At 49.4% G+C, this 24,082-nt stretch overlaps 1 protein-coding gene and 1 non-coding gene across 2 annotated transcripts in view; both read left to right on the top strand.

The window, feature by feature from the left end:
• The first annotated feature begins 10,699 nt into the window (after nt 1-10,699).
• The window catches only part of LOC140399258 (procollagen galactosyltransferase 1-like), a 96,799-nt gene continuing 83,416 nt past the window's right edge, over nt 10,700-24,082 (top strand). The window contains exons 1-2 of the mRNA XM_072488702.1: nt 10,700-11,004; nt 13,132-13,242. Of these exons, the coding sequence (XP_072344803.1) occupies nt 10,784-11,004; nt 13,132-13,242 (332 nt within the window). The 5' untranslated portion in view covers nt 10,700-10,783. The remainder of the gene's footprint in view (nt 11,005-13,131; nt 13,243-24,082) is intronic.
• trnak-cuu (transfer RNA lysine (anticodon CUU)) lies at nt 22,998-23,070 on the top strand. Its single transcript has one exon. It is a non-coding gene; the product is annotated as a tRNA-Lys (tRNA).

Here is a 24,082-nt window from a genome sequence, read left to right as displayed (position 1 = left end):
TTATTGTCACGTGTACCGAGGTACAGTGAAAAGTATTTTTCTGTGAGCAGCTCAACAGATCATTAAATACATGAGAAGAAAAGGGAATAAAAGAAAATACATAATAGGGCAACACAAGATATACAATGTAACTACATAAGCACTGGCATCTGATGAAGCATACAGGGTGTAGTGTTAATGAGGTCAGTCCATAAGAGGGTCATTTAGGAGTCTGGTGACAGTGGGGAAGAAGCTGTTTTTGAGTCTGTTCGTGCGTGTTCTCAGACTTCTGTATCTCCTGCCCGATGGAAGAAGTTGGAAGAGTGAGTAAGCCGGGTGGGAGGGATCTTTGATTATGCTGCCCGCTTTCCCCAGGCAGCGGGAGGTGTAGATGGAGTCAATGGATGGGAGGCAGGTTCGTGTGATGGACTGGGCGGTGTTCACGACTCTCTGAAGTTTCTTGCGGTCCTGGGCCGAGCAGTTGCCATACCAGGCTGTGATGCAGCCCGATAGGATGCTTTCTATGGCGCATCTGTAAAAGTTGGTAAGGGTTAATGTGGACATGCCAAACTTCCTTAGTTTCCTGAGGAAGTATAGGCGCTGTTGTGCTTTCTTGGTGGACGACGTGGGTGGACCAGGACAGATTTTTGGAGATGTGCACCCCTAGGAATTTGAAACTGCTAACCATCTCCACCTCGGCCCCGTTGATGCTGACAGGGGTGTGTACAGTACTTTGCTTCCTGAAGTCAATTACCAGCTCTTTAGTTTTGCTGGCATTGAGGGAGAGATTGTTGTCGCTACACCACTCCACTAGATTCTCTATCTCCCTCCTGTATTCGGACTTGTCGTTATTCGAGATCCGGCCCACTATGGTCGTATCGTCAGCAAACTTGTAGATGGAGTTGGATCCAAGTTTTGCCACGCAGTCGTGTGTGTACAGGGAGTAGAGTAGGGGGCTAAGTACGCAGCCTTGCGGGGCGCCGGTGTTGAGGACTATTGTGGAGGAGGTGTTGTTGTTCATTCTTACTGATTGTGGTCTGTTGGTCAGAAAATCGAGGATCCAGTTGCAGAGTGAGGAGCCAAGTCCTAGGTTTTGGAGCTTTGATATGAGCTTGGCTGGGATTATGGTGTTGAAGGCGGAGCTGTAGTCAATAAATAGGAGTCTGATGTAGGAGTCCTTGTTTTCGAGATGCTCTAGGGATGAGTGTAGGGCCAGGGAAATGGTATCTGATGTGGACCGGTTGCAGCGGTATGCGAATTGCAGTGGATCAAGGCGTGCTGAGAGTATGGAGGTGATGCGCTTCATGATCAACCTCTCGAAGCACTTCATTACGACTGGAGTCAGGGCCACTGGTCGGTAGTCATTGAGGCACGGTGCCTGGTTCTTCTTTGGTACCGGTATGATGGTGGTCTTCTTGAAGCAGGTGTGGACCTCGGAGTGGAGTAGGAACAGGTTAAAGATGTCCGCGAATACCTCTGCCAGCTGGTCCTCGCAGGCTCTGAGTGCACGACCAGGGATCCCGTCCGGGCCCGTCGCCTTCCGAGGGTTCACTTTCAGGAAGGCCGATCTGACTTCGGAAGCGGTGATGATGGGTAAGGGTGAGTTATGGTCTGCTGGGTCACTCGACAGCGGATTGTTGGTTACCTGCTCGAACCGAGCATAGAATGCATTGAGTTCATCGGGGAGGGGTGCGCTGCTGCCAGAGATACTGTTCGGCTTCGCTTTGTAGCCCGTTATGTTGTTTAGTCCTTGCCATAACCGCCGAGAGCCTGTCTGTGACTCTAGCTTGGTTTGATATTCTCTCTTGGCATCTCTGATGGCTTTGCGGAGGTCGTACTTGGATTTCTTGTATAGGTCAGGGTCGTCTGCCTTGAACGCCTCAGATCTGTCCTTCAGTAGGGAGTCAATCTCGCGATTGAGCCATGGTTTCCGGTTGGGGAACGCACGTACTGCTTTCTTTGGCACGCAGCCGTCCACACATTTGCTGATGAAGTCTGTGACGGTGGTGGCATACTCATTTAAGTTGGTCGCTGAGTTCTTAAATATGGACCAGCCCACTGTCTCTAAGCAGTCGCGAGGGCAATGTCCAAGGTGCTTAACACACGGGTGGTACCGAGTCCAGAGATAGCGATCTTTGGAGTGTCAGAAGACCCGGGAGTTCAGGGGGCGTCCTGGCCTTTGCCTCCTGTGGTATTATAGGTATTACGGTACCTGATAGGTTGAAGCACCATTGGTGGAAACTGTATGCTTCCTATTGGTTAGGGTGTATGGTAGCTCCGCCCTGCTAGGCGGGATATAAGAACCCGTGCCGCCCAAGCAGCCTTCATTCTGTACCTGAGCTGCTGGGGGAAACATCTAGCTTATTAAAGCCTTCAGTTGTACTACAACCTCGCTTTAGTGGTCATCGATCGTGCATCAATTTAATAAGCTAGTTTTTGAGAAGAAAGGATGGAGCTCCGAATCAAGCCGGAGTGTCTGCAACTCAGCCCCCACGCGGCGAACTCAGCGGCAATCTTTAAGCACTGGCTGGCGTGCTTTAAGGGGTATCTCAGGACGGCAGGAGACACACCCATGGGAGAGCAGAAACTGCACGTCCTGCACTCAAGAGTGAGCCCGGAGATTTACACCCTCATCGAGGAAGCGGAAGACTTCAATGCAGCAATAGAGCTACTCAAAGGACACTATATTCTCCAGGTAAACCAGGTCTACGCCCGGCACCTGCTTGCAACAAGGCAACAAACTCCTGGGGAATCGCTGGAAGAATACTACCGCGCACCCCTGGTGTTGGGGAGAAACTGCAGCTGCCCGCAAGTTTCGGCGAGCGAAGACACTGAACTCTTAGTCCGGGATGCTTTCGTGGCAGGTATGCTATCCTCACAAATCCACCAGCGACTGTTAGAAAAAGACACTCTGGGTCTCAGGGAGGCACGGGCCCTTGCAGGCTCCCTGGACGTGGCCTCCAGGAACACCCGCGCTTACGTTCCTGACCGCGTGGCAGCCCCCTGGGCAGCGTGGAACCCCTCCCCGGCCGATCCTGAGACTTCCCCCATCCCCCCACAGGCCTGCGCTGCAAGGCGGCCTGGCAACCCCGGGGGGCCCCGCTGCTACTTTTGCGGGCAGGCCAAGCACCCCCGCCAACGCTGCCCGGCCCGCGCATCCACCTGCAAGGGATGCGGCAAGAAGGACCATTTCGTGGGGGTGTGTCAGGCCAGTGCGGTTGCCGTGGTCTCCGGCGGCGAATGCGGACCGCAACCAAAAACTTCTCCACGGTTCCCTTGCGGCCTGCGGTCGCCGCCATCTTCCTATTCCAGGGCCACGTGCGGACCCCGGGCACCGCCATCTTGTTCCGCGGACGCCACGTTGGAGGGATGGGCGCCGCCATTTTGTGCACCCCCAGCCATGTGCGACCAATGGGAGCCGCCATCTTGGATGGACTCCAAGGACCCCAGCTCGGCTCTCCACGCACTGCCTGAAGAGAACTCTCAACTGCTGCGATTAGCCTCGGTGACCCTGGATCAGTCTCGGCCTCGAACACTCTCAACTGCTACAACGACCGTATTCATCAACGGGCACGAGACGTCCTGCCTAATCGACTCTGGGAGCACGGAGAGCTTCATACATCCCGACACGGTAAGGCGCTGTTCCCTCCTCATCCACCCCGTTAATCAAAAAATCTCCCTGGCCTCCGGTTCACACTCAGTGGAGATAAAGGGGTTTTGTGTAGCAAACCTCACAGTCCAGGGAAGGGAGTTCAGAAATTTCCGTCTCTACGTCCTTCCCCACCTCTGCGCGGCTACACTCCTGGGTTTAGACTTCCAGTGTAACCTCCAAAGTCTAACCTTCAAATTTGGCGGCCCTATACCCCCCCTTACTGTCTGCGGCCTCGCGACCCTTAAAGTTTACCCGCCTTCCCTGTTTGCGAACCTCACCCCGGATTGCAAACCCGTCGCCACCAGGAGCAGACGGTACAGTGCCCAGGACCGGATCTTTATTAGGTCAGAGGTCCAAAGTCTACTGAGGGAAGGGGTCATTCAAGCCAGTAACAGCCCCCGGAGAGCTCAAGTAATGGTGGTAAACCAAGGCCATTAAAGAAGCGGGGACGAGGCTTCCGGTGGCGGCCATGGAGGAGTAGGTCACGCATTCGGCAGCTCCCGTCTGGAGCGGACTGTCAGACCTTTTTCAGGCGTTTCCACAGACTTTTGGGGGCAGATTGGTGAAGCGAACGCTGTCAAAAGGATTCCCTCTCTGTGGGACTTCCGGTGACGGCGGACGGGAGGCAGCTGTGCGTTGGAGGGCTCCCGTTCGGGAACGACATTGTCGGGGGTTAACGCCCGGTCTCAGGGCCAGCGAAGGCAGTGAAAGCCGGGAGACAGCACAAAGAGGGGAAATGTCGAAGACCGGCAAAAGAACGGCCGTGAAAAAAGCAGCTGAAAGTCCGTCGGGGAGTGAAAAGGTCACCGCGGGGTCAGTAAAGAAAATGGAGGCTGGAGCACCAGGGGAGGCCGCATTGCTTACGGCTGAAGAAATAACTAAGGTGATGGCCGTGGAATTCGAAAGGCAGTTTACGAAACATATGGAGGCAATGAGGAAGGAGATGGGGGCGATTTTGAAAGTGCTGGTGGAGGAGGCGATTACCCCGGTGAGGACGGCGGTGGCGAGCGCAGTGGTGGAGGTGCGGGAGCAAGGGGAGGCGCTGAGGGAAGTGGAAGAGACAGTACTGCAGCACAGTGATCAACTTGCCTCGATGGGGAATATCCGACCTGGTAAACAGGATCGCGCATTATAAGGTCTTCTCCACGGTGGATCTCAAGTCCGCCTACCACCAGCTCCCCAACCGCACTAGTGACCGCAAATACACTGCCTTCGAGGCAGATGGGCAGCTCTATCACTTCTTAAGGGTTCCTTTCGGTGTCACCAACGGGGTCTCGGTCTTCCAATGAGAGATGGACCAAATGGTTGACCGGTACGGTTTACAGGAAACATTTCTGTATCTCAATAATGTCACCATCTGCGGCCACGACCAGCACGATCACGACACCAACCTGGGAAAATTTCTCCAGACCGCAAAAATCCTTAACCTTACATACAACAAGGATAAATGCGTGTTTAGCACCGACTGCCTAGCCATCCTCGGCTACGTAGTGCGAAATGGAGTTATAGGCCCCGACCCTGAACGCATGCGCCCCCTTATGAAGTTCCCCCTCCCTCACTGCTCCAAGGCCCTGAAGCGCTGCCTCAGGTTTTTCAGCTACTACGCCCAGTGGGTCCCCAACTATGCGGACAAGGCACGTCCACTGATCCAATCCACAGCTTCTCCCCTGTCGATAGAGGCCCGCCAGGCCTTCAGCCGCATCAAAGCAGACACTGCAAAGGCCACGATGCGCGCCATCGACGAGTCCCTCCCCTTCCAGGTCGAGTGCGATGCGTCCGACGTAGCTCTGGCGGCCACCCTCAACCAAGCGGGCAGGCCCGTGGCCTTCTTCTCTCGTACCCTCCAATCTTCCGAAATCCGCCACTCCTCAGTCGAAAAGGAGGCCCAGGCCATAGTAGAAGCTGTTCGACATTGGAGGCATTACCAGGCCGGCAGGAGATTCACTCTCCTCACGGACCAACGGTCGGTTGCTTTCATGTTTGATAATGCACAGCGGGGCAAGATAAAATACAACAAGATCTTGCGGTGGTGGGTCGAACTCTCCACCTACAACTACGAGATCTTGTATCGTCCTGTGAAGCTAAATGAGCCTCCCGCCACCGCACAAGTGGACCGCCTCCGAGCCCTCCACAAGGACCTCTGCCACCCGGGGGTCACTCGCTTTTTCCATTTTGTCAAAACCCGCAACCTGCCCTACTCCATCGAGGAGGTCAGGACAGCCACCAGGGACTGCCAGATCTGCGCGGAGTGCAAACCGCACTTCTACCGACCAGAGAAAGCGCACCTGATAAAGGCTTCCTGTCCCTTTGAACGCCTCAGCATGGACTTCAAAGGCCCCCTCCCCTCCACCGACCGCAACACGTACTTCCTGAACGTGATTGCCGAGTACTTCCGGTTCCCATTCGCCATCCCCTGCCCCGACATGACCGCAACCATCGTCATCAATGCCCTCCATAGAATCTTTGCACTGTTCGGGTTCCCCGCTTACATACACAGTGATAGGGGGTCCTCCTTTATGAGCAACGAACTGCGTCAATTCCTACTCAGTAAGGGCATCGCCTTGAGCAGGACGACCAGTTACAACCCCCGGGGTAAAGGACAGGTAGAGAGGGAGAACGGAACGGTCTGGAAGACCGTCCTACTGGCCCTACGGTCCAGGAACCTCCCAGTCTCCCGCTGGCAGGAAGTCCTCCCGGATGCCCTCCACTCCATCCGGTCACTGCTTTGTACGACCACCAACCAGACACCTCACGAACGCCTCCTTCTCTTCCCCAGGAAGTCCTCCGCTGGGACCTCGCTCCCGACCTGGCTGGCAGCACCCGGACACATCCTGCTCCGAAAACACGTGCGGGCGCACAAATTGGATCCGTTGGTCGAGAGGGTTCATCTGCTCCATGCTAACCACCAGTACGCCTACGTGGCGTACCCCCGACGGCCGACAAGATAGGGTCTCACTATGAGACCTGGCCCCCCCCGGAACTCCACGCACACCCCAGCCACCAGTCCCACCCTCCCCTCCACCGGTGCACCTTACAGGAGGATCGGTCCTTCCGCCGCCCGCGTCTAGGCCCCCCCACCCACCGACGCTCCCCGCAGGCGCTCCCTTCCCAGGTCAACCGTTTTCCCCACCAGCGCCGTCTAGGGGTGTCGAAGCTGCCATGGTGATTGAAGCCAAGATCCCGGAGTCACAGACGCCCGAGCCTCCACTGGAGTCACCGCCGAAGCTCCGATGATCACAGAGATCGACCAGGGCCCCCGATCGACTGATTGCTTCATTTTAAATTGTAGACTATAAACTGTAAACTGTAAATGTAAACCATCAAATGTACATAGCTATCAGAATTGTAAATAGTTACAAAACACTGTACGGAGGTATTACGGTACCTCCATAACTAACTCTACCATGTTGCCATGTTTGGTAGTTTCAGGCCACCACCCCCGCCGGACTCTTTTTTTAACAGGAGGTGAATGTGGTATTATAGGTATTACGGTACCTGATAGGCTGAAGCACCATTGGTGGAAACTGTATGCTTTCTATTGGTTAGGATGTATGGTAGCTCCGCCCTGCTAGGCGGGGTATAAGAGCTCGTGCCACCCCAGCAGCCTTCATTCTGTACCTGAGCTGCTGGGGGAAACATCTAGCTTATTAAAGCCTTCAGTTGTACTACAACCTCTCTTTAGTGGTCATTGATCGTGCATCACCTCCCTAGTAGCACGGAGATGGATTTTATTAATGTGGAGGGACTCGAAGCCCCCAAGTGTAGAGACTTGGGGTAACAACATGACTGGGTTTCTCAGCCTAGAGAAAAGAAAGTTTGCCTTAAGAGGGTCTACGCTAGGGTTCTCTCGGAGGTGGCAGCCGTTCGTTGACTTTCTCGGGGAAAATTAAAATGTCAGCAGCAGCAATCCGTGGGGTGGGGTGGGGGGGGTGCTTCATTGGGATGGTGTGGGAAGACTGAGTCGCGTGGGGTGATGTCTATTTAATTGTTATTGTATATTCTCTTTTTGCTCTATGTTAATGTCCACTCTAGTTTGTTTTGTTATTATTGTTACTACTGTTTTATTATGAAAAATTCTGCAAAACCTTAATAGAAATACTTAAAAAAAAAAAAAAAAAAAAATTGCCCACAGACTGAGCAACTCATCAGAATTTGCCAAGCTCAAGCCTGGTTATGGGATCTTGCTGTGCATAGGTTGGCTGGGGATTTTTCTACATTACAACATTGGCCACAATCCAAAATACTTCATTGGCTGCAAAGCTGTTTGTGGCAACCTGTGGCTGTGAAAGATGCTGTACGAATGCAAGTTCCTTCTTTCCCTTGCGTAGCCTCGCAGGTTAATGATTGATTGTTTGACCCTGGACGTGTGTGGAACTGAAGCCAAGCGAGAGTCAGGGTCCTGAGCACTAGAGTCATTGAAACTTCTTCTCGTTCGATAACTTTGCTCTCCGATAGTCGATGCTCTTACCATGCTAAACCAGCCAAAGGCCCAAACTCATTCCTCCCTTTCGTCAAGTTACTGTTTATATCGCCATTAGCTCCATTGCAATGTCCACTCGTGGCATCACCCCTTGCCCCTTGCCAGAATAACTGTGCTCTTTTTTCCGTTCCCTTCCATCCCCAGCTCCCCAATAATAACCCCCCCCCCCCCCCCATCACTGCCAGGTATAAGGTGTGAGAGTTGGATGTTAAAAAGATTCCTTAACTAACTGCAGGATTTTATGTAACTATTTCCACACAAGGTTTTCATTTTTAAAGATGCAAATGGGGGAAGGGGTGCAATTTGGAATAGTGAGGCCTCATCTCATTAATTCCCCCACCACCTTCCACATTTGTGTCTTGATTCAGTCCTCTGCCCTCCAGCTCCTCACAATGTACTTTTAAAAGCTGGTCTTAATTGTGCATTAAAATAAAGCCGTGGCTCTTTATTTAAAAGGGGAAATCATTCTGTGCTCCACATGACTTTTGTTCTAATAGAGCCCAGCTCCCTACAGGTTAATGTTCCACATGAATTATGTTGGAGGATTGGATTCAGCTCATTCGCCAATGTCTGCTTCCAGCCTGCGTCCAGCCCCTTGTTATAATTTTCTGGCTCTTTGTCTGGCGCCCACATGTTGCTAAAAGGTTGAAGAGACAACTCACGTCATTTATGTTAAAGCAAGCCTTTCAGCTGAACTCATGTTTGGCAGCTCCCGAACCTTTTTTTTCCTGCTTTTTGTACAGCTGGATGACTCCGTAGTGTGCTCTCTCCCAGTTCAGCATTCCGGTGCCTACTACTTCTCCATGTTCTGCATCACGAGCAGATTTCCGTCGCACAACTCAATTGTTCCTCTGCATCAGAATGGCCCCCAGCCTCATTCCTTGCAGCCACTTGCACATTTAACCCTGCTATTGATTATTCCTGCCTTTCGCAAACCCTTTTCTCAACCCTCAGCGAGATCCAAAGCACTTTACAGGCAATTAAATACTTTGGTACGGATTCTCAACCCACGACCCGTCACCATCTAGAAAGACAAGGGCAGCAGACACCTGGGAACACCACCACCTGCAAGTACCCCTCTCTCCAAGCCACACGCCATCCTGACTTGGAAACATATCGCCGTTCCTTCATCGTCGCTGAGTCAAAACCATGGAACTTCCTCCCTAACAGCACTGTGGGTTTACCTACACCACATGGACTTCAGCTGCTCAAAAAGGCAGCTCATCCACCACCTTCTCGAGGGTAATTAGGAATGGGCAATAAATGCTGGCCCAGCCGCAACGCTCACATCTCAGATATGTTTTTTTTTAAAATTGCACATTGGTTAAAGTGTAACTATTGGCCAGGGTTAGGATCATATATGTCCACCTGCGAGAGCTTTGAAAGGACAATACCTTCGACAGTGCAGCGCTCCCTGGATACTGCACTGGAGTATGACCCTGGATTATAAACACAACCTCCCTACTCAAGTGTCCTGAGCACAGCCCCTGAGCCACAGAGACTGGCAGCCACGCGATGGTCCAGTTTTTCTCCTTGTCACCTCCTTATGAACCTCTGGCGCCTCTGTCACACCATTACCTTGTTTTAGCACTCCTGCGGGGGTAACCTGGTGCCCTTTTCCCACCTGGTGGTGCCTCCAACAGTCTCCCTCCCCACCCCACACCCAGGATCCCCAGTGCCTCTGCTCTGTTACTGCACATTGCCATTAGAGGAAGAGAGCTCACAAACTCTCGCCTGCTGGATATGTCAGCGAGTCTAAACTGGAATCCATGACCACTATTACTAAACATTCTTGGCGATGGGCCAGGGTATCAGAATCTGTCACTGAATATCCTCAGGACATGGGGAGGGGATGATGAAGAGGGGGGGGGGGCGGGGGGGCGGTGTTGGTGGACAGCAAACAGTGCATTTTATTGCAGGTTCCTTGGACATCCGGATGAAAGAGAGGTGCAGATTTAGTTTTAAATCTCCCCTGGTGTCCTGACAATCCACAAGGCTAATATGCAGCCTCCCTGGGCCGAGTGGCCCATCCAAACAGGCGCGAGCACGGAAACGTAAGGGCCAGCTATTCGACTGGGGGTGGCATCACAGTCAAGCACAAATCCTCTATTTTTCAAGCAGGAATCTAGGGATAAGGACCCTGCCCGTTCCCCCCACCCACAGAGAACAGAGATACCACGCCCCACTATCTGAAGTCAGCTTACTCAACATTAATGTGGATCTAATTTACGGTTTTCTTCCCTGTAAACCCTGAGCAACATATTTACCCACTCAGCTCGAGGGGGTCGCTTTTCAAATTCAAGCCACATTGTGTTTGAACCTTTATACACATAACAACATATTTCAAAAGCTTCAGAAACCTCCCCTCTCTCTCTCTGCCTTCAAAGGGAACTTTAAACCATCTTTTAAACGAGTTGTCTCTTTTTGATTTCCCTCCCCAATTAATAACAATTTCCAGTCCCCTTGGGTCATGTTTTATCTGAAATGTTCTTCCTCTCCAGCCCTGCCAACTCAGCCCGGAGCCGCGCCGCGCCTCGGCACCAACTTTTTTTATTGTTGGAAACTTTTCAACAACTTTCTCTCTCTCCCCTCCCCTCCCCTTCCCCAAGTTGCTGACGCGTCCACATCCCGAGGAAGTGGCTGGGGAAAGGCAATATTGTTATCGGGCGCAGATGAGGATGTCAGTGGTGGGGGCTGTGCTGGTCCTGGCCATTCTGGGGAGACCCCCCGCGGTTGGCACCTACTTCTCCGAGGAGAGGCAACCGAGCGAGTCCCCGCTGCAGCGGCCGACCGTGCTGGTGGCGATCATCGCCAGGAACACGGCACACAGCTTGCACTACTACCTGGGGGCCATCGAGAGACTGGACTACCCCAAGGACAGAATCTCCATTTGGTAATTGGAGTGTGTGTGTGCATGGTTTATTCTGAAACTCCTGCTTTGAGGCACAAGAGGGCAAGTCTGGTCTCGCTGCAAAGGGATAGGACAACTTTCCCTTGTTTGCAAATCTGGCTTATTTTGCCCGTGGCTGAGATTGGGGGGCCCCCTCGGTTCAAGCTCCTAGCAAAAGTCTGGTTAGTGCAGGAGATGTCTGTCTTTAAGAGAACTCCTGCTCTCTCCCAGTGTGTGTGTCAACACTCCCCTCAACCTCTCTCTACCTCTCCCCATGCCTAAATGATCCAGTGGGGGGGGGGGGGGGGTGCTTTGGAGTGGCTCGTTGTTTGGCCGGGGGGGGGGGGGTCACCGCGGGGGTCACCGCCATGTGCCTGAGTTGGGGAGGGGGGAAGAGATTGTTCATAGAATCTTGATTCCTGGTTATTGTCCAGTGACCCCCTGCTGTACAATGTATGGGGTGGGGGGACATCCAACGGGATGACCCCCCCCACTCCCTCCCCCTTGTCAAATGTCAACACTCACCACTGAGGATCATATGTGAAGAATTGGTTGTTGGTTTGTTGAGGAGGTTGGAGGTGTGGGTGGGGGGAGGGGATTTGTGGTGTGGGTGAGGCAGGAATCTCCTCTGCCTTGAGCAGACAAACAGGATGAAAGGAGAAGGGGGGGGCGGGTATGAAGTGGCTTGGACACCTCCAGGCAACCTGCCAACCTTGGGCATCAGGACCCGAGAGCTGGTCATCATGGCAGAATGTGGCATGGACACGATAATCTGAGAGGTGTGCAGGTGAGGAGCTTGTAAACACTCTGTACATGGAATCTTGAACAAGAATACTCAAGAACCTTGGACTAAAAGGTACTTAGAGCAAGGAGGGCATTGAAGTGGAGTAGTCGCAGTTTTAAATACTGTCTATTCCCTTAAACTCTCAATAAACGGAGTATTGGACAGGGCAGTAGCTGCCAAGTGTAGGTTTATACTGGATGGGAGGGAGATACCTTATGTAAACTGGATTTTGCCTGTTCAGCAATTTGATCATCAATATTACTGACGTTTAGGAGCTAAATATTCGAGGGTCTGAAATCCGCTTGTTTTTGCAGCGACGCCCATTGTTGAAAAACATTACATTTGAAAGATTGCAGGAATTGCCAAGGGGCTGGTTTAGCACACTGGGCTAAATCGCTGGCTTTGAAAGCAGACCAAGGCAGGCCAGCAGCACGGTTCAATTCCCGTACCAGCCTCCCCGAACAGGCGCCGGAATGTGGCGACTAGGGGCTTTTCACAGTAACTTCATCAAAGCCTACTTGTGACAATCAGCTATTTTCAATTTCAGTAGTTTTTACACTTGAGCCAAATATCTTGGAGACTTGAGATACTCCTGTCCGACAAACCCCCATTCTCACCAAAATTCATTTTACTTTGCCGTTTTCAAATTTGACTCCGGGTTGTGGACACCGCTGGTGAGGCTGGTATTTATTGCCCATCCCCAGTTTCCCCTAGAAGGTGGTTCTCGACCCCCCACCCCCCACCCCCCATCCAAACTGGTTTGATACATCTGAGTGGCTTTCGAGGCCACTTGAACAGCTTGCATTTATATAGCACCTTTAGCAGTGTAAAACACCCCGATGGCACTTCATAGGAGTGATTGTCAAAATAAAGTTTGACAGATATGACGGCGGGACAAGAGAGGGGTTTTAAGATACATCTTAAAGGAGGAGAGACGGGTAAAGTGAAGATTAGGTTGAAGGAGGGATTTTCGGTGCCTGGGGCCGGGACAGCTGAAGGCACCGTCACTGTGGAGTGACTAAGACTGAAGATGTGCAGGAGGCTCTGAATTGGAGGGACGTTGGTAACCTGGAGGGTTGCGGGGATTCAGGCAGCTATTAGGGTCAGTCACGTTGACATGGAACTGGAGTCGCATAGAGATCAAACCAGGAAAAGATGGAAGGATTCCTATCTTAAGGGATATTTTAGCCAGAATTTAGGTTTATAGTGTGACTTTTCACCTCTCTCAGAAATGGCATGGCGGCTATTAATTGGGCAATACACCAGGCATTGGTACCCAGCCATGGGCCTCGCGTTGCTTGAGGTACAGTCATTGCGGCACTCAGATTTAACATCTTTCTCTCCAGGGCAGCAACAGACCATAATATAGACAACACGAGCGCCGTACTGAGAGAATGGCTGACCAGTGTGCAGAGGCTTTACCACTACGTGGAGTGGCGCCCACTGGACGAACCAACGTGAGTATCTATACCCCCTCTCCACACAGTGAAGAGTTGATCATTGTGGGAGAGCCGCAGAGTATGTTTGAGTCTCTGTGCCTGCTATCTGGATGGACCCAATCCCCTCAGATATACCGAGCATTCCTGCGAACGTGGTTAAGGTTCCTTGGAGGGCCCTGTTGAATTGCTCCTTGGTATCGGTGTAAATCATGGCGTGATTAACTGAAAGTCAATGCTCTAATGGTAGAATGAGTTCCTAATGATTTGTTGTAGTGGATAGTCACTGTCGGTGACTTAGACACCTTGCTGTCTATGGCGTAACCTCTGATGTTAGCTTCAGTGTAAATTCCTGTACACGGTTTCCTTCTTTCGTTTTTATATTCTCTACCACTTAAGCGTTGCCCTCTCCTGAGCTCACCGCGAGTTAAAGAAAGAAAAGGTTGACATTTATACAGCAGCGTCTGCTCCATCAGGACATCACAAAGAGCTTTCCAACCATTTTTTGAAATGTTGTAATGTGGGAAACAATTTGCGCACAGCAAGCTCCCACACACACAGCCATGTGGTAGCGACCAGATAATCTCTTAATGGCTGACAGATGTATATTGGTCAGGATTACTCGGAGAGCTCCCCACTATTTCATTTAAGGTATAGCTCCTTCGGATAGTTGAGGAGAGTGCAGACAGGGCCCGTGTTCAACCAGAGGGCAGTACCTTTGACACTGCAGCACACTCTCAGTACTGCACTGAGATATTGGCCTGGTTTAAGTTCGCAGTTGTGTGAAGTGGGCCTTGAACCCACAACTTTCTGGCTCAGTGGCATGCATGGTGGCACAATGGGTAACACTGTGGCTTCACAGTGCCAGGGTCCCAGGGTCGATTCCCGGCTGGGTCACTGCCTGTGTGGAGTCTGCACGTTCTCATTGTGTCTGCGTGGGTTTACTCCGGGTGTTCCAGTTTCCAAAGACGTGCTGTTAGGTAATTGGGCATTCTAAATTCTCCCTCGGTGTGCCCGAACAGGCGCTGGAGTGTGGCAATTAGGGGCTTTTCACAGTTACTTCATTGCAATGTAAGCCTACTTGTGACAATAAAGACTATTATTATTATCAGTATGATTAGAGAGCCATGCCTGACAATTAATGCAACTCCGTACTTACTGACAGTTCTTCAATTCATTGTTCGAGTACTCATTGTTCGAAGGACCTTTTTGCCGATATTCTTTAATAACACTTGAATATCTTAATTCATCAATTCAGGTAGTTGCCACCTCTGACATAAAGACCTGTAACTAATGCTTAAATCTCACAGCTTGAATAGAAACAATGTGCAGGGGGAAGGCAGGGGTTCAGCACTAAGTCATGGTGCACGTACTGGAGAGCTGGTGCAGACACGATGGGCCGAATGGCCTCCTTCTACCATGACAATTCTGTGATTCTGTTGAAAATACTGCGATGATTTTCAAAGGAGGAAACTCCATGCGGGCGATGGCCAGTGCCCATCCCAACCCAATGACTAGAACCAGAGGACACCATCTCAGACTAAAGGGACGATCCTTTAAAACAGAGATGAGGAGGAATTTCTTCAGCCAGAGGGTGGTGAATCTGTGGAACTCTTTGCCGCAGAAGGCTGTGGAGGCCAAATCACTGTCTTTAAGGCAGAGATAGATAGGTTCTTGATTAATAAGGGGATCAGGGGTTATGGGGAGAAGGCAGGAGAATGGGGATGAGAAAATATAAGCCATGATTGAATGGCGGAGCAGACTCAATGGGCCAAGTACCCTAATTCTGCTCCTATGTCTTATGGTCTAATGGATCTGATGAGATGACATCTAAATATTGTGGACGAGCTGCTAGCTCTCGAATGCCTCAACACAGCATTGGGCAAGAGTTGTGGGAGCGACGGTACATCCCTGCACCTCTGCTTCACTTTCTCTCGGCCAGAACTACACAGCAGGTCACATGCACTACATTTCCCAGAAGACATCTCACTGAAGCAGGAACAGATACAGGTGAGCAGGAGCAGGTATATAAAAAAAAAAGAGGGGCTTGCACAGAGGGGGTTTTCTGAGTGCCAGCGGGCTGAACAGACGTGGCGGATGTCTGCTGAACATCCTGAGGGAAAATGTGTTTGACCCCCCGGTTTTGATGTTTGTTTGGCATGTGACCTCGAATTGGAATACGAATTGGGACTGGTTGAGAATCAGCTCTTGGTAGGACCTTAATTTCCAAACACTGACTAAGAGACTCGGTGTCTGTTTTGGTTTGATTGTACCGGTAAATAGCTTTGCTGTCCGGTTTAATATATAGGGACGATAATCACCGTAAAGAAAGCGCTCAGCAAAGAGCTGGATCTTTTTGTTTTGTTTCATAAGAGCATAAGGACTAGGAGCAGGAGTGGGCAATTCAGCCTCTCGAGCCCGCTCCGTCATTCAATACCAGCATGGCTAATATCCTCTTGGCCTCGACTCCACTTTCCTACCCATTCTCCATAACCCTTGAACTCATTACTAATTAAAAATCTGTCTATCTCCTCCTGAACTTTACTCAAAGTCCCGGCATCCACCACACTCTGGAATAGTGAACTCTACAGATTCGCAACCCTTTGAGGGAAGTAATCTCTCCTCATCTCTTGTTTTAAATCTTCTATCCCATTATCCTAAAACTATGACCTCTCCTTCTAGATTGCCTCACAAGAGAAAGCATTTCCTTGTGAGTTTTGAAGCAACCCGCTTATCTTGAACAGACTTTGAGATAATAACTATACAGTCTTCACGCTGTTTACCCCAAACTCCCGTCTTAAAGTGTCTTTGAACTCCCCGCCTACAAGATCCCAGCACAAAAACCTCCCTTGGCAGTGCTATGCCGCACTGACAGCTTGCTGGTAGAGAATCCAGCGACCTCTTCCAGGAGCTTAGTTGGAAGTCAGACCGTAAAGAGGGGTGCAAAATAGAAGGGGCGGGCAGAGGGCGGAGACACTGAACGGCCAGCAATGGCCCCTGAGGAATTTTGCTTCCCCTTGTCCTACAAAAAAAAAAATCAGTGTTTTAGAAATATATATATTTTAGGGCCATTTTCTGAACTCTCAGTGGTCACCATTGGTTAGATCACTGAATGCCTGACCCCACTAGACAGGCGCATTGGCACCATGAAATGGTGTTGCATTTAGACAGCCGGTGCACCTTAATAAACATCCTGCCTACTCTGGGTTAAGTTGTCCGCCCACAATTTGTGCCCTGAAGACCCCAGGTAGCCAACAGCTGGGAGATTTTACCCTTCAGCGTGAATAGGGCATGTGCCAGCTGTAATTTGCCCTCCCTTTCTCCCTGCCATCTTCCAGCCACAATCCAAGTTTGGAAAGTATTAGTGAGTGTCACAGCTTTGAAGTTAACATGGAGAAAAATAAATGCATGAGACCACCGTGACAGATTTACCAGTGACAAGGCGGCACTTCGCTGCAGGGACCTGCAATGATTCGCACTGCGCTAAGGGTATGTGGTTAGACAAATCGCCGTCAAGGTTGAGGCATTGACTTGTGCATTAATGCTGCTGAGACCTGGAGATCCCACTCACTCAAACAGACAGGTAGCTCTCACGGAACGAACATCGAAAGCTGGGTCAGGGGGCCTGTTAGAAGGCTCACACATCTGCAAACTGGATTAATTTTATTGGCAGTTTTTCCTGTAGTCCTCTCCTACAGGGCTGCGGTGAATGTCGAATCCTTAATGAAAGCCATCTGGTGTTAAATGAGGCTCTGTGGGAATGGGTAGCTTGGGGCTGGCTTTCGAGATTTGTATGTTCTCCCACGAAAGAACAGTATCCTCTCTGGTCGCTCCCATCACCTGCGGGTTAAGACAGACCCCGCCTTGTTGACACTCCAGATGGCCAGAAGAAATCTGTTCCGCCTTTCGCAAAACGAGCACAAATAATTAGAGTGGTACAAAAAAAAATGAGGCATGTTATGTTGAGTTGAATTTGACTGTTTCTTTCCCTACATGCCTGTGACAAGCTTTGTCTCACGTGCAATGGCATGTAAATCAAATTGATTCTATCTCAAGCGTACAACCCAATCCTCCACATTCTTATTTCCCTCAGTGTCTTCTTTCTTTCGTGATGCATTCATTTGATTGGAGGCTTATGGATCTCTCATGCGTGTCAGTGGGCCTCAACATTGAAATCAGGCTTGCTCACTAACCAGGGCCCCATGAACAAGATGAAATACATTTAATACATGGCAAATATTTCATAACGAATTATAGAAGATGCTTAATCACTTATATTTTAATGGAAATATCAAACTTCAAATGGTAAAAATAAAATAAATATTTACGCTTTGATTGGAAAGAGAGGCAGCGCGCAGCTCTCACATTCAGTGTTGTGAGCAATCAGCACACACCTCACTGCACTAGGGCGGCACGGTGGCACAGTGGTTAGCACCGCTGCCTCACGGCGCCGAGGACCCGGGTTCCATCCCGGCCCCGGGTCACTGTCCGTGTGGAGTTTGCACATTCTCCCCGTGTCTGCGTGGGTCTCACCCCCACAACCGAAAAGAAGTGCAGGGTAGGCAGATTGGCCGTGCTAAATAATAATAACAATCCCTTATTGTCACAAGTAGGCTTCAATGAAGTTACTGTGAAAAGTCCCTGGTCGCCACATTCCGGCGCCTGTTCGGGGAGGCCGGTACGGGAATTGAACCCACCCCGCTGGCCTTGTTCTGCATTACAAGCCAGCTGTTTGGCCCACTGTACTAAACCAGCCCCTGTAAAAAATAATTGGGTACTCAGAAAAAAAAAAGAAATCTCACTTCACTCGCCTTCGCGTTACGTGCGAGTCACTGCGGTCAAACCGATAGAAAAAATTTACACGGACAGAAATCAGCGGAATGTGGCGAACCTGTGCGTGGGCAACGGTCAACAAGATGTCTCGTGGGCCACACGCAGAAACATGATCGGCTGGCTGTGGCTCCCCAGAAGCTGCAGGTTGCCCAACACCAATCTCTGGAACCTCTTAACCTCCCCACCTCACTACTTCTCTCTTATAACACTCCTTATAACCTAACTCTTTGACCAAGGCTTTGGTTCTCTATCCTGGTATCTCCATCTGTGACTCTGTGTTAAATTTTCAGTGATGATGCCCCTTTGAAGTGTTTTGGGACATTTTTACTACATTAATTGGCACTCTATAAATATGCAAGTTGCTGCGGTGTATCAATTCAGATAGCTGTAATACATCTTTCACAAATTTGGGGCGAGATAATGGCATGGTGGTAATATCACTGGGTCATTAATCCACAGGCCCAGGGTAATGTCCACAATGGTAGCTGGTGGAATTAAAAAGTATATGTTTTTTTGTGGGATGTGGGCATTGGTGGTATGACCACCATTTGTTGCCCATCTTTAATTGCCCGTGAACTGAGTGGCCATTTCAGGGGACAGTTAAGAGTCAACCACATTGCCGTGGGTCTGGAGTCCCCTGTAGGCCAGACCGGATAAGGACGGCAGATTTCCTTCCCTAAAGGACATTGGTGAACCAGATGGGTTTTTACAACAATCGATGATAGTTTCATGGCCGCCATTACTGGTAGACCAGTAATGGTGGCTGTGAAACTATCTTCAATTGTCAGAAAAACTAATCTGGTTCACTAATGCCCTTTAGGGAAGGAAATCTGCCATCCTAACCTGGTCTGGCCTACATGTGACTGCAGATCCTGCAGCAATGTAGTTGGCTCTATGCTGCCCTCTTCAATGGCCTAGCGAACAATGCACATATTAATGTATACAGTTGCATATCAGTGCCCAGAACTATCAGTATGACCTCCGGCCAGCAGGTGGTGTCAGACATCCATCACATGACTGGAGTGACCCGCCAGTTGGTAGTAGGACGTATAACAGGTTAATCACACTTAGAGTATCTCCAGGTGAATTCCAGTAACTCTGTCTGTATAGTAATGTGTTCGTCATCTTTCCACGTGTTTGCCAATAAATCATCGTTCCAGTTACACAACCAGATGTTCTGTCTACATCATTGCATCGGCAAGAGAGCAGAACACAACAGCAAACCACTCAGTTCAAGGGTCATTAGGGAGTGCAACAAAGTTGCCCACATCCCATGATAGAATGAAGAAAATAAAAACAGCTCATTACAACAATGACTGATGTTCAAACCAGCACTGTAATGTGATAATGACCAGATAGTCTGTTCTAAGGATGGTGATTGAGGGGTAAATGTTGGCCAGGGCACTGGTGAGAAATCCCCAGCTCTCCCTCCAAATAATGCCAAGGATCCTGTGGACCCACCCGAGGGGGAATACAGCATCTCAGTTTAAGCTGAAAGACCAGTGCCTCTGCCAATGCAGCACCCCCTCACTTGTGCCCCCTCACTTGTGCCAGCCTTAAAGGCTGAGGTCCCTGCAGTGGGACTTGAACCCGTAACCTTCTGTCTCAGGGGGTGAGAGTTGAATCTACTGAGCCACAGCTGTACAGCTAAATAGAATTGAGTGTCAACTATAGACTGGAGAGAGTTAAAGGTACAAAATGTGGCTGGAGGATAGATTATGGTATATCCATGCTCTCTAGTTTCTGAAAAATCCCTTGTAACCTGAAATTTATACCTTTATGTGGTAAATAGTGGCAGTGAACCAACATGGGGATTCATGCCAGAAATATTAGTTCCAGAGATACATGATTGGGGTACTTCAGTTGGTTGCGACACCCCGAGTCGCAAACTTGATGAGTGTTTGGTGAGCCCATTTGAAAGCCTGTGACATGTACTTGGCTGTGATGCATCTATGGAAATGGAGCTCTTGGATGTAACATGCACTTTGGCACTTTAAAGTGAAAGAGGGACAAGTCATCATTGTTCTGCAACACGAGGCAATGTAGCCAAGTGAATTTGATCGGATTAGAATCTAACTACAAGCATCCCATTTAACCGAAGCAGGCTGCATGCCCGTGAAATATAATAATAGCTTCAGATAATTTTCCAACACAATGCTTGTTTTTCAGAATTCACCTAATAAGACTTTTATTTTAAATGCACAGTATAATGACCTATTTCAAACTAATATCTGTAAAAAAAATCTCCCAAATTTACAATCTAATGAGGCAGAACAGGGATTAATTGTATTCTCGGATTCTGTGATTATATTGCTCCCTTTATACAGTTTGCATTTAAAGAGTTTCCTTTCTTTTTCCTTTCCTTTACCTATGAGGGAGCTGAACCTGTTGCTCTTTATACTCGCTGTAAATATGGCAGTCAATAAGGTTGCCCTTTTATCGCGATATTGATATTATATTGCTTTCAGAGTCGCCAGATATCAAATGATACCACCACAAGGTTCAACTGGTTATCGATCAAAGACTCAACAACCAGTTAGTTAGTTCAAGTTCAATAATACTTTATTTACACACAAGATTAACTTATACATGCAACATAAATACTACGAGTTAAACTACACCTAACAACTATGACAACCTGTACTTAACTTCAGGCACCCGGCTTAGGTCAGAGGAACAGTGGCCTTTGTTCGAATCTGGATACGCTGGGTCTGGAGAAGTAACTGCGGTTCAGCTAGGCTCATCCGTCTGGTAGCGAGCGTTGAACTTGGACTTGCTTCTGGTCGTGGTGCTGCAGTTGGAGATGGACGTTGCCGGAGCGCCAGGTTCAAAAGAGGATGAACACATGGCAGTGTCTCTCTTTATCCTTGGGGGTGTCGCGCTCTTTTGGGCGGTCCTTAGGTTTGGACCCAATTAATTGGGCAGTTCTCGATCACTGCCTTCAATCTGAGCCAATAAAGGGGCGGGTGCCTTGATGGCTGGGCGTGTCCTAAGCGGTCATTGACCTTGCTGTTTATGCTTCCTGAGTAAAGGGAGTGGCGCTGAAATATCTGGAATTGTATCGGTTACATGAGTATCAGTCCTTTGTCTTACGGAGATGGGCCATTAAAATGCCAATCGGCTGGGGGTTTCCTTGCTGTCTGGATTCCCTGCTCACGAATATACATTCAGGCTCTGTGCCTGCCTGAATCTTGCATTGTCCACATTTCCCTTTAGGCTTTGCGAACATCCATGTTTCTTGTTGTAAGTGGCCATCCCAGATTGCTACAAACCTTACAGGGGAAGGTGTGGTCCACGGTCAGTAGTTGTCCTCTGCTACCTCATCCTCGCCAGTTAGCCTGAACTGTGGTGTTCTGTGAGGTGACATGGCATTTGGTATTCTCTCGGAGAATGCATAATGTCAGCAACGCACTGGAAAGGGAGGATACAGTTACAAAAGGTGATTTGATTGGCAGAAAGCGACCTAAACAATGTGGTAACGTGACAACAAATGCCGTAATCTGATCGATGCCAGGATACCCCCTAACCTAGTGGAATTCTCATGATCCAAGTGTGGTGTGAGCACCTGGGGGCCTCAGTAGTAAGCATTGATGGGATTAGTCAACTGTGGGGGGGGCTTCACTGCTGAATACAACCCTCACTGATGATCAGTACGTCCACATTTTCCGGGAATGTATCACTCGCTGGAGGTCGGGAGCGGGAATGCTGGCTGATATGATTGTTGTGTCCCAACAGAAACTCATCACAATCTGCGGATCACTTTCATTCCTGCTGAGGAGACTTAGAAACATTAGGATGTAGTCAAACCTGGCAATGGGGGGAATGCTAATGCCATTTTCCACGTGTTCTGTAGAATTCCTTCACAGAAAAAAATCTGGATGTTTCTTACTGTGTCTGGTAGACATAACGCAGGCATTTCAGCAAAAAAATTCACCGCTTTCTACCACTCCAGACCTCAAAGAACACAGATCTAAAAGATTCTGGTCTGAGAGCAGAGAAACATTTGTACATGGAGAGATGTGGAATGCACTGCCAGAATTAATGATTGAACAGAGATCTTGTCAACATGTAAGAATAGGTTGGATGGAATAGATGCTTGAAGGAAAGGGGAATAAAACATGTAAGAACAGGGCAGATGAGATTAGGTTTACTGTGTATGTGGAAGATAAACACTGACATGCACTGCCTGAGCTCTCCGGCCTGTTTGCCTGCAGTAATTTCACCGTAGATTGATTTGAGAGACCGGTGAATGTGCAGAGGCTTCTCTTGTGTTAATGAACATCCCAACACGTTTCCACTGGCAATATCTAATCAGACAGATGTACCGTCTTCCCCTGTGTAGTTTCACAATTGTCGTCCAATGTCCAGCCCACATTAATTCATTCACCAGACTCCTCTGTGTAACCTCGCACTTGTACACGGTTTGTGGAATCTCACGATAGTTCTCCAGCAGACTTTGGTCTAACCTCATGCTTATACTGAGTCCCGTGTGTACTCTCAGACAGACTCCCTAATTAAACGTGTGCATTATCGGAATGGCTGGTTAAGTCCTTCTCCTGTACGTTTACCAATGTCCCGTCAAATGTAATCTCAAACTGGCTTTGTCGTTCCCCTGTGTAATCTCAGTTGGACACACTTATCTAGTCCTGCACCATGTCAGCTGCATGAGGAATGTTACTGTTCCCAGTCAATTAAATGGGAGAGCGGGTCGATAGGGAAAAGATCATGATGAGTTCTTTCTGCCTAGACTTTTTCCAGCTGTCAGCTTGTGTTTGAACATGATGTTTAATAGTCCACTGGCAATCTTTAAAACCCTGATTGTACTGCTCTTTTTAATATGGCTGATTTGCTTCATTTTTTACTAGTAGTTTTCAAAACAGTCACGTTGGTAACAGTTGATGCCATAATACCAATTTTTTTTGTTAATTCTTTTATAGTCACCAGCCCGGCTGGCTCAGTCGGTAGAGCATGGGGCTCTTAATCCCAGGGTCGTGGTTTCGAGCCCCACGTTGGATGCTTCCATATTAGGGGCTGGTTTAGCACACTGGGCTAAATCGCTGGCTTTTAAAGCAGACCAAGGCAGGCCAGTAGCATGGTTCAATTCCTGTACCAGCCTCCCCGAGCAGGCGCCGGAATGTGGCGACTAGGGGCTTTTCACAGTAACTTCATTGAAGCCTACTTGTGACAATAAGCGATGTTAATTTTCGTAAGGGGAAAGTCTGCAGAAGCCAAATGCTTCTTATTACAGATTATGAATTGCATTATGTATAGAGTTAACGCGGGCAGTACCACACACTCAAGCAATGGATGGAGCTTGTTACTATGGCAGTATTTGGTTTCCAAGAATTCCAAACTGGGCAATATCACTGTTGACTAGGGTGGAATTGCTGAGGGCAGGTTTTGGGTTGGGTTGAGTAAAAATGGATTGGGTAGGATAGAGTAGCATTGGGCAGAGTTGGGTTGGATTGGAGTAGAATTATGTAGAATAGGGTGGAATTTCATAGTGTAGGATTGGGGTGAGTAGAATTGGGTTGGGTAGGATAGAGTAGCGTTGGGCAGGGTTGGGTTGGATTGGGATAGAATTGGAGGGTGGAATTGGGTCGAGTAGGATTAGGGTGAGTAGAATTATGTTGGGTAGTTCAGAATAGGGTTGAGTTAGATTGGGGTAGAATTGGGTAAAATAGGGTGGAGTTGGTTTGTGGAGAGCTGGGTTGGAATGGATTAGGTTGGACAGAAATGGGTTGGGTTAGATGGGATGGTTTGGGTCGGGTAAGGCTGGATTGGGTTTGGGTAGGATGGAGTATGGTAGGGTTGGATTAGGTGAGGTTGTGTTGAATAGGATTGGGTTGGGTTAGATTTGTGTTGGGTAGGGTAGGGCTGTAGGAAGGGTGGTAGATAGGATTGGATTGGGTTGGAGGAGGGTTGCGTTGGTTTAGGATGGAGTGGGGTCAGGCCGAATCAAGTTTGGGTTGGGTCGGTTTGGGATTGGGTTGGGGTGTTGGGTGCTGTTGGGGGTGACAGGGAATGA

This window comes from Scyliorhinus torazame, chromosome 22, assembly GCF_047496885.1.
Source record: "Scyliorhinus torazame isolate Kashiwa2021f chromosome 22, sScyTor2.1, whole genome shotgun sequence".
NCBI classification, from domain to species: domain Eukaryota; kingdom Metazoa; phylum Chordata; class Chondrichthyes; order Carcharhiniformes; family Scyliorhinidae; genus Scyliorhinus; species Scyliorhinus torazame.
The sequence above is the reverse complement of the archived record's forward strand: the minus strand, read 5'-3'. Positions and strand labels throughout refer to the sequence as shown.